Source organism: Pyrgilauda ruficollis, unplaced genomic scaffold (genome assembly GCF_017590135.1).
Source record: "Pyrgilauda ruficollis isolate IOZ18807 unplaced genomic scaffold, ASM1759013v1 scaffold29, whole genome shotgun sequence".
In the NCBI taxonomy this organism is placed as follows: domain Eukaryota; kingdom Metazoa; phylum Chordata; class Aves; order Passeriformes; family Passeridae; genus Pyrgilauda; species Pyrgilauda ruficollis.
The window spans coordinates 10,383,178-10,391,975 of NW_024524266.1; the positions used below are offsets into that span (position 1 = coordinate 10,383,178).

Sequence of the window (8,798 nt, forward strand, 5' to 3'; positions counted from 1 at the left end):
GAAAGAGGTTTCTGTTGAAGTTTTTTGTTGCACTCTGTCCTTAAAGTTTGCTGATTTTGTCACAAAAGGTACTTATAGATTCCTACTCAGTAAGGTAAATAAATTACTTTGCAGGGGCCTGTCTAATGGCTGGGTAAAGGCTACAACTTCAGGCACAGTCAGGGAAAAAGGCTAATAAATAGCATTTTTAACAAAGAGCCATCGACACTACTCACAATGACATGGTCCCTTGGTCTTTGCTGCTCAGTCATTAAGCATTAGTAGATGGTTAAGGTTCCACTAGTAAAACAAGAGATGGCAACAGGCTAGCATCTCTTAGAGACCCCACCACTCATTACAAAGCAAGAGGAATTGCTTTCCAAGGTTCTGCCCCTCAACTACAGAAAGTAAAAATACACTGTAAGAGATATCTTCAGGATAGGAAACACCTGCTTATCTTATTCAGCCAGCAATAAAACTTCTTCAGATTTTTTTCTTTATAAAGTAAACACATGGGAACTTCCTAACACAAAGTTCATCATGAGCCATAGGAGTGTTCACATTAATGCTCATTCTTAATGGTGTTCTTCTTAAGAACTGAACAGACACCAGCAATCCCAGGCATACATCACAAAACTGAGAATTGTCCCCATGGCTCATCTCAAATTGTTGCTACTGGAAAGAAATCCACAAAAAGTCTATTTTAACAGTCTCATTTGGAACAATTCCAGATTATGAACTATTCAATTACTTTTTAATTGAAAAAAATCCCTGGATATAAGAGTGTTGAAGGTGTATCCAGTAAAAGGCACCTTACTATTACAAAGTGGTATTAATCAGTGATAAAATGACCTTGGTCCAACAAGATTACTTGAATCCAAAGTCTGCAAAGTTAAGGCACACTCCTAGAGAAGAGACACTCACTTCAGAATGCAGAAATTTAAGAACCCCTTTTAAATAGCTGTTTCAGACTCTCAGTACAACGCACAGCAGGTGTGTGTCTAACATTAATAGCATTAGTAGTAGAAACAGAGGAATAATTTTGTGTTGATGAGTACATTATTCTTACCTTCAGAGTGGCTATAAAAGAAATTGCTAGGTTCTGTTTGTGTACTAAGACACACAAAGAATGTATTACATACTTGTCAACCTTGCTAGCAGAGACATAACAAAAACCCCTGACTGGGAAAAAAAACTGACAAAAAAGGATGTGAGGTTCCTCAATATTTGGGTGACTTATTGTGATGAAATGGACTCATAATCACACGAGAATTTAAAATAAGACCGAAGTTTTAGGAAATATTCTTTAACACATCTCATGAGCAAAACAAAGTTCTTATGAAAGATGAACTGTAAAGATGGACTTAAAGAGTACTTTCTGTCTTTGGAGTTTGTAAATTTCCAACACTTCCTTATGTTGGCTCATACAGATAGGAGAAAAAAGTTTGTTTGCATGCCAGCAAAATGTCCACATACTCACCTTGATTAGTTTATAATACCTATTGGCTAAGAGGCTTCCAATGTGTGCTCAAAAAGCTCACAGTTCCCTGCCAAACCAGCCAGGTGTTTTTGAGTGGAGAAGGGACAGCAGCTTTCTTTTGAACCATCACACAGACACCTGTCACCAGCTGGAATCTGAACAGGGTGGGCAATACCCACAAGTCTTCCTCAGGCCCCTTGTTCAGAGCAATACAGAGCAATACACTTTGTTCTCATACAATTTCACTGTCCAGTCTGAAGTGAGAGTGGTGAACACGAAGCCTCTGGCCAAGCCAGATCAGACGTTGGCGTGTCTTCGCCCTGTGTCTCACTCTAAGCTCCTCATCAGGCTGGGAGCTGGAAGAGGGTTCTTAGCAAACCACCCCAGCAGGAGCTCGGCTATGCCTTAAGACTCGGGCCCACAGTCCTGCTGAGGCAACGCACCGTGGCGACTCAATGAACTCCTGCAAGAGCCTCAACTTTTTTCTCTCACCTTCTCCTGGCTCCCTGTGCTGGACGCATTACACGAGGACCCCTTCGCACGCATCTCCCTGTCCCCTACCCCTTGCCAAGAGCCCCGCTCCCCCTATTCCCTGGCACCACCTCCACCGACCGCTCCCCGTCCCTGCCGGCCGCGTCCCCGCACGACCCGGGAAGGCGGCGCGGGGCAGGCTTGAGCCCGAGCCCCCGCCCTGCGTCCCGCCTCAGCCCAGCCCGCTCACCCGCGTCGTAGAAGGCGTCCAGCACCGCCGTCTCGCCGAAGTCCAGCTCGCCGAAGTTGACTGTGCTGAGCTGGGCTCCTTCGGCCTCGCAGGCCCGCAGCAGGCACTGCCGCGCCCCGGCCTCGGGGCTCCGCGCCCCGGCGCCCGCCTTGGGCGGGTCGTTCAGCACGTACACGGCCCGCAGGCAGCGCGGCCGCGGGGCTGCCGAGCCCACCTCCGCCGCCTCCGTCTCCGCCGGGCCCCCGGCCGCCAGCTCCGGCTCCGCGCCGGGGGGCGCCGGCTCCGCGGCCGTGCTGCCGCTCACGGGGCTCTCCATAGCGGCGTCGAGGGACGAGGGGAGCGGGGGGCTGCCGGCAGGTGCTCAGGCGGGGCCGCGTCCCATCGCGAACAGCTGGGCAAACCCCCGGCGAGGCGGCTCTCTCCCTCCTCGTGCCGGCCCTTCTGCCCGCGCTTCCCTCCGCTCCTGGGCCGGCGGGCACGGAGACGGGACGAGGCGAGTTGAAGGCGGCCGGCACGGAGCGGGGCTCGGCTCAGCCGGGCACCGCCCTCCCCGAACGAGACAGCCCGGGGAGCCCAGCGCGGAGTCCGGCTCCACCCCGCCGTGCCTTCCCGGGACAACGCGCCCGCTCCCGTCCGCGACCTCGGCGGCTCTGAGAGGCAGCGGCGCCGTCGGGGCGATCGCGCCCCGTTTATCACTTGCCCTTCCCGCCCCTCGCCGGCAGCAGCGCCCCCGCACACCGCCCGCGGCTCCGCTGCCGTGGAGCGCAGGCAGCTGCTGCCCATTTGTCTTCCCTCTGCTCCATCGCAACTTCTCCCCTACTGAATCCCCCATCCAGTTGTTTACACGACTTTGACCGCATTTAGACTGTGTCAGAAGTTTGGGTAATAGTTCATCCTTAAATTCCTTCTCTTTTCTTAATAATCTCCCACGATCATGACAAAATCAGCTTCTAGTAACTCTGTGGCAATTCCTGGCTTCTTTATAAGAACAAAATTATTTTTGATTTTCTAACACATTTTTCTTATTAGCTACACTGGTGATAGCAGCCTTGGGTTTGGCACTGCTGGTCCAGGCACTGGTGCATGTGCCTGGATAACTTGATATCTCAGCCTTGTACCCCAGCTGTCAAAGTCACCCTACAGAGACCACAACCAACTAATGATCAAGGGAAAAGTACAGTCCTCCTGCAAATTTGTGTTTGAAGCAGTAAACCCATCTGGAAAGTTTTTCATTTTATTTTCCACTCATGGTGACAGATGAGGTTTTAGACAAAGAGTGTCTTCACCTTTTGCTGTAGTGTGAAGACTATGTGGCTATCAATGATTTTACCCCATGCTGTAATCACAGAAACAGAGAACTGCTGAGGTTGGAAAAGACCTCTAACATCACGGAGTCCAACTGTTAACCCAGTACCACCATGTTCAGCACTTAACCATATCCCCAAGTGCCACACCCACACCTGAACACCTCCAGGGATGGTGACTCAGCCACTACGCTGGGCAGCCTATTACAATGCCTCACCGTCCTTTCAATGGAGTAATACAACAAAAGCAACAATCAAAGACTTACAGCATGGTATTTTCCTCTCTAGGTGTCTGTCTGTTTGGGATTAAAATAGATTTACTTACAGAATATGAGAAATGCATAGGCTTAAGTTTAATTGTGACTTGCTTACAAGTTAGCACGAATAGGCGCTGCACAAAACACGATAGGTGAACTTGAAATGAGCTCCCTTTGTCAGCATGGCTGGCTCAGCAGGGGAGGAAACAGAGAAAGACTGGACACTTTCAGATGAGGGCTGAGACCTCGGTACCCAGTGGCACAAAGGAGGGTCCCAAGGCTGCACCAAGCTGAAGGATAAGAGCAGTTAATGACCTGTCCATGTGGACATGGATAAAGAATCCAATGAGGTGTTGGAAGATCTGAGACCATCAATTTCTCTTGGATCAAGAGGTGCACATAAGGCACGTGAAGATCTTGTGCACAGACTGTAAGAGTATGAAGGCATGGGGATTTCTGTATTCACAATCCCTGTCCAGCAGCTCAAGCTAAAATAAACCAAGTCTGCCTCAAACCCAGGGTCGGATCTGTGACACCAGGGATTGTTAATAAGAATTGCAATAGCCAGTATTTCTAAGAAATACTCCAACATGAAGACAGCATAGTGCTGTGCAGTATTCACGTTTGCTTAGTGGCTCATAAGGATTTTAAAGAGAATGTGGATAAATGATTTAACAGGCAAACCTATTTCTCATTTTGGAAAGTTTGGGGCAAATAAACCTTTGGACTTGGTCCACAGGTTGGGGATGTGTATGTGCTTTTTTGACAGAAGCACTAGAATATGAGACTTTGGAGGAATGACATGGCCATCAGAGATCCCCCCCATTCCTGGCAGCTTTCCTCTTTAGACAAGAGTAAGCTGTTTTATGACACACCAAGTCTATTAGCCTTGATCCAGTAATGCACCACTTACCTGATACAATAGGAGAAAAATCGAAGTCTGCATTTAGAAGACAGTCAGTGTGCACACTGAGCCTTCCATCAATAAAAAGCACTAGCACATAAGTTTATGATCCTCCCCAATACCAATCCTACTTTTTACTTTTTGAATTACAAAAAAGTTTGTTTGAACAGCTGTTATTACAAATTGAAAAGTACAGTGCTGTCAAAGTTAAGGGATTATTTACACAGGAGAGCTCTTTTCTCTTATTCAAGAACATTCTCGGGCTTTTAGCAACTAACATGCAAAAAACCAAATTGTAATTAAATGTGTTTAGAACAATATATACATGGTGTGGTGCTTTCTGTAATCGTGAAAATTGTTTTAGTGTCAATCTTCAACAAATAGGCTGGGATTGCTTAATGGGATGCCACTGAGGCATAATAAATAAGCCTTTTGTGCCTTCCAGAGATTATAAAAATTTAGGTTGTTCTAGGTCTAAGACACAACTTCAGGTTGCATTTTGCAGTTTTTATAATTTGTTACTTTAAATTGCTTGTTGAGAGGTCTGTCTCTTGGTCTTGAAACAGAGTGATAGTTTCTTAGTAGATATTTTACATCATGATAAATAAGAAAACGATATTTTTCCCTTTTCCTAATTTTATTTATCTTTCAAACAATATCCTCACTATTCCTTGGACATTTTTGCTAACAATCTATTATTGATTTTCAGTAGTTTAACCTGGTGTAACTTGTTCAGAGTTTGTATGCTTTCGTTCAAGCTAGAAACAAGGACCATTTTTAAATGAAGAAGCTTCATTTTACAGGCTGTGACTGTTTTAAGAAACTGTGGCTCAGTGCCTGACATTTCCAGTGAGCAACAGTATCTTCAAATCTTGCAAGTCACCTAAGTGAGAATAAATAGGAGATTCAGACTTTGGGGTATTTGAACTGTTTCTGTGCAAACCAAAAATTGTTAAATGTAGAAGAAAAAAAGGTGAGTCATGCAACACTCTTTCCTTTTTTTGGAAAAGTGTCCAGAAATGAGGTTACAGAAAGAGCCACTCTGTCCCTGGAGTTGCCTATTTAAAAGTCCAGGCCAGAAGTTAATATTCAGCTTCTATATCACTTTCCAAGACTTTCTGCCTTTACATAGAACCCAGCCTAACAAAACCAAGCAAAATTTCTGAAGTCAACATTTGCTCTTGTACAGAACTGTAAAGATGATGGTACAATTTTCTCAGTCAGCACTTTGCACCTGTCAAATCCACTTAGTGCAGAATATTAATTACCACTTCTGCAAAGAAAATAGATGTCCTTGAAACCACCTTTTTTTTTGTTTTGTTTTTTTGTTTGTTTTTTTTTGTAAATCCTTGAGTAGCATAACTGAGCTAAGGGAAGTGATTCCTTCATTTTTTTCCCCCAGGGCTATAAATTTAAAACAGTAAATTTATATAAAGTTTGACTCCACAGACAAATGTGCCATCTTTTCCCTAATGCACATACAGCTAGTGCCTCCCTTTTTTTAAAAAAGAAAGCGCAGACTAGAACAATCATAAAGGTTCGTCAGCAATTTCATTGTTCTCTGACATTTTCACCTATAAAGAGGCTCCTCCCATTTTATGCAGTGTAAGGGAAAGCCAAGCTCCCTTGGCTCAGGTAAGTAGCAAATAAACCACAAGACATCCAGGTCCATGGGGAGCCTGCAGATTTGAGCTGTTCCACTGAGGTGCAAACCCACCTGGCCACACCCTGGCAGTATTTGCTGAAGGATGCTCACCAGCACAGTGTCCAGGGCATCCCTCACACCTGCTGCAGAGGTGTCTAGGAGTCCATCCACAGGCCCCTGGCACTGGCCACCTCAGTTATGGGCACAGTCTTAGCCATGACCACATCTCCCCTGCCCTTGTGTCCCAGGCAGAGAGCCACAGCTCTGGCAAGCAGCAGCATGCTGAACAAGCTTCCCCAAGGAGCTCCAACAGGGTTACAGCTGCCTTGCATGAACATGCATCCAAAAAGCTTGAATTCTATACCCTAGATGTGAGATAATTTTTTCTGTATTGTGAATATCAGGCATTAGGAAAAATATTTGGATGTCCAGATTGTTTCCTGGCAAGCCACTGTACCACCTTTCCACAGGATAATGCAAGTTGTGGTGTTTAAACTATTCCAAGCAAAAATTTTGTTAATGGATCTTTTGGTGTTACTGCTGCTGGTGTGCTACCCCATTTATTTTCACTCACAGTGAGCAGGTCTCCAGGTAACCCTACAGACACTGCTGTCATATGATGACAAGGTAAAGAGTTGATTTCTTTATTGAACAGGATTTTTTTTCCTGAAGTATGAATCCAGAGAAAAGGTGTTTTAATTTTCAAAGTCATTATGCAGAAACTTTACTAGCTATTCAATGAAATTCTGTGCATTTTCCCTTAGAATAATTATCCCTAATAAAGTGCTTGGATTTTTTCAAAAGTCAGATTGAAAATACTAACTCTGTATAAATGGAATCTAAGAAACAGGTATAATTATTGAAGAAAAACTTAATGATGATGACTTTAAAATGCTATAATGCTTTAAAAGTTGACTTGCAGCAAAGCACATCTCTTTTACAAGGGGGAAACTTGGATGTCTCAGAGTCATGTGAAGTTAAAACACCTTGGCCACCAGATCATCACTGGAACTGGGTTCAAAGATCTCAGGGATTCCTCTTGCTTTTACTTCAGTGGGCAGTGTGACACCTCACAAGCTCATCTGGCCTGATAAACAATGAAGGTAAAGAAAGTGACTGCTGGGTCTAAGAATATAATCCCTAGCACAGCTTTCTGTTCAGACCCACTGCTTTGCACAGAGAACCATGTTTGTTGCACAGACCTTCTGCTCCTCCCCATCCCTTGCAAGTGAAGGACAGAGTGACATTCTGTGTGACAGACAAGGTTAGTCAAAGGGGGATCGTTCTCTTTCTTTGCTCTGCCTTGGAGAATAACAATTTTATAGATATGCCTTGTGTGCTCACATGCACACAGAGCAGTGTAATCAATTCAAAATTGGCTTTGACTCCAAATTCCTAATCTTTAGTTTTCGGTACATCTGGCATCCTAATCAAAAAAATCTTGCTTTTGGATTTTGACTAGTTATATGTCAAAACTTTGGGAGCAGGGATTACTAAGGAATGCAAGGTAGCAGTGAAAAAAAGTATGCAGATACTCTCAATAGCTTCCATAAAATCAGAATTTCAATTAGAGAGGAATACCTGCATTTGAAATAATAAAATAAACCAACCAATAGACCACTTGTAAATAACATAACAAAGTGAAGGAATAAAAACCCACTCAACCTTTCCTGAATCTCTGTCAAAGCAGAACTCACACTTTCTGTATGTCTGATAGCTGGCATTTGTTTTTATCAGACAGCTAGATAGATCATAGCAATGACACAAGACTTGGCCACATAAATTTATAAAATCTGGCTAAAAGCTTTATTCTGATTTAGGTGTCTATGGCTCTCTGGACTTTCTCACTCAGTTCATGAACTGAGGAGCAAACAGCCAGAAGTTAACTCGAGTTCTCTAAAATACAGTTTTTAACCAATTAATCAAACAGAAAACTCCTTATTTCCAGTTTACAACACATTTCAAATAACTTCTAGTTTTTGTATTTCAGATGGGAGAAAACCAAACCAGGCCCCTATTCAGAAACACCTCCCATGGACTCTGAAATTTCTGAACCCTTACTAAGATGACTAATGTTGGAGAAAACCTCAAGAAAACCTGGGGAAAAAGAAAACTTTCAACTTAGGAGGATGAAGTCTTCATCTGACCATCTATAAAATTCTGAATATTTGTATTGAAGTACTAGATGTTAATAAATAACAATATAAGCCCTAGATTTCTCCACCCATACAGCATCTTGGCATGATGTTTTCTCCTCTGCAGTCCTCTCCAATTCAGCAGGTCCTGAGGGTGAGAAATACACATTTCCCTTGGGAATAAGAAGCAGCTGCTTACAAGCAGCAGCTTCAAAAAGTCTGGTTTAAAAATTTTGCAGAAGATTAAATATTCTTGTTTTCAGCTTGATCAAAGTATCTAGACTTCTTTATGTGTCATGGCTCAGTGTTTTTCATACCATTTTAAGAAAATATTGTCACTTTTAGCCATTCTTAATTTGTTTCTCACTGAAGA

The 8,798-nt window shown here is 43.8% G+C and overlaps 1 protein-coding gene across 2 annotated transcripts in view; it reads right to left on the reverse strand.

Annotated features, from left to right (window-relative positions):
• MAP3K15 (mitogen-activated protein kinase kinase kinase 15) overlaps nt 1-2,855 on the reverse strand; it is an 81,555-nt gene extending 78,700 nt beyond the window's left edge. For both annotated transcript variants that reach the window (XM_041472476.1, XM_041472475.1), the window contains exon 1: nt 2,181-2,855. In XM_041472476.1, the coding sequence (XP_041328410.1) occupies nt 2,181-2,496 (316 nt within the window). In that variant the 5' untranslated portion in view covers nt 2,497-2,855. The remainder of the gene's footprint in view (nt 1-2,180) is intronic.
• Between the last annotated feature and the right edge of the window lie 5,943 nt (nt 2,856-8,798).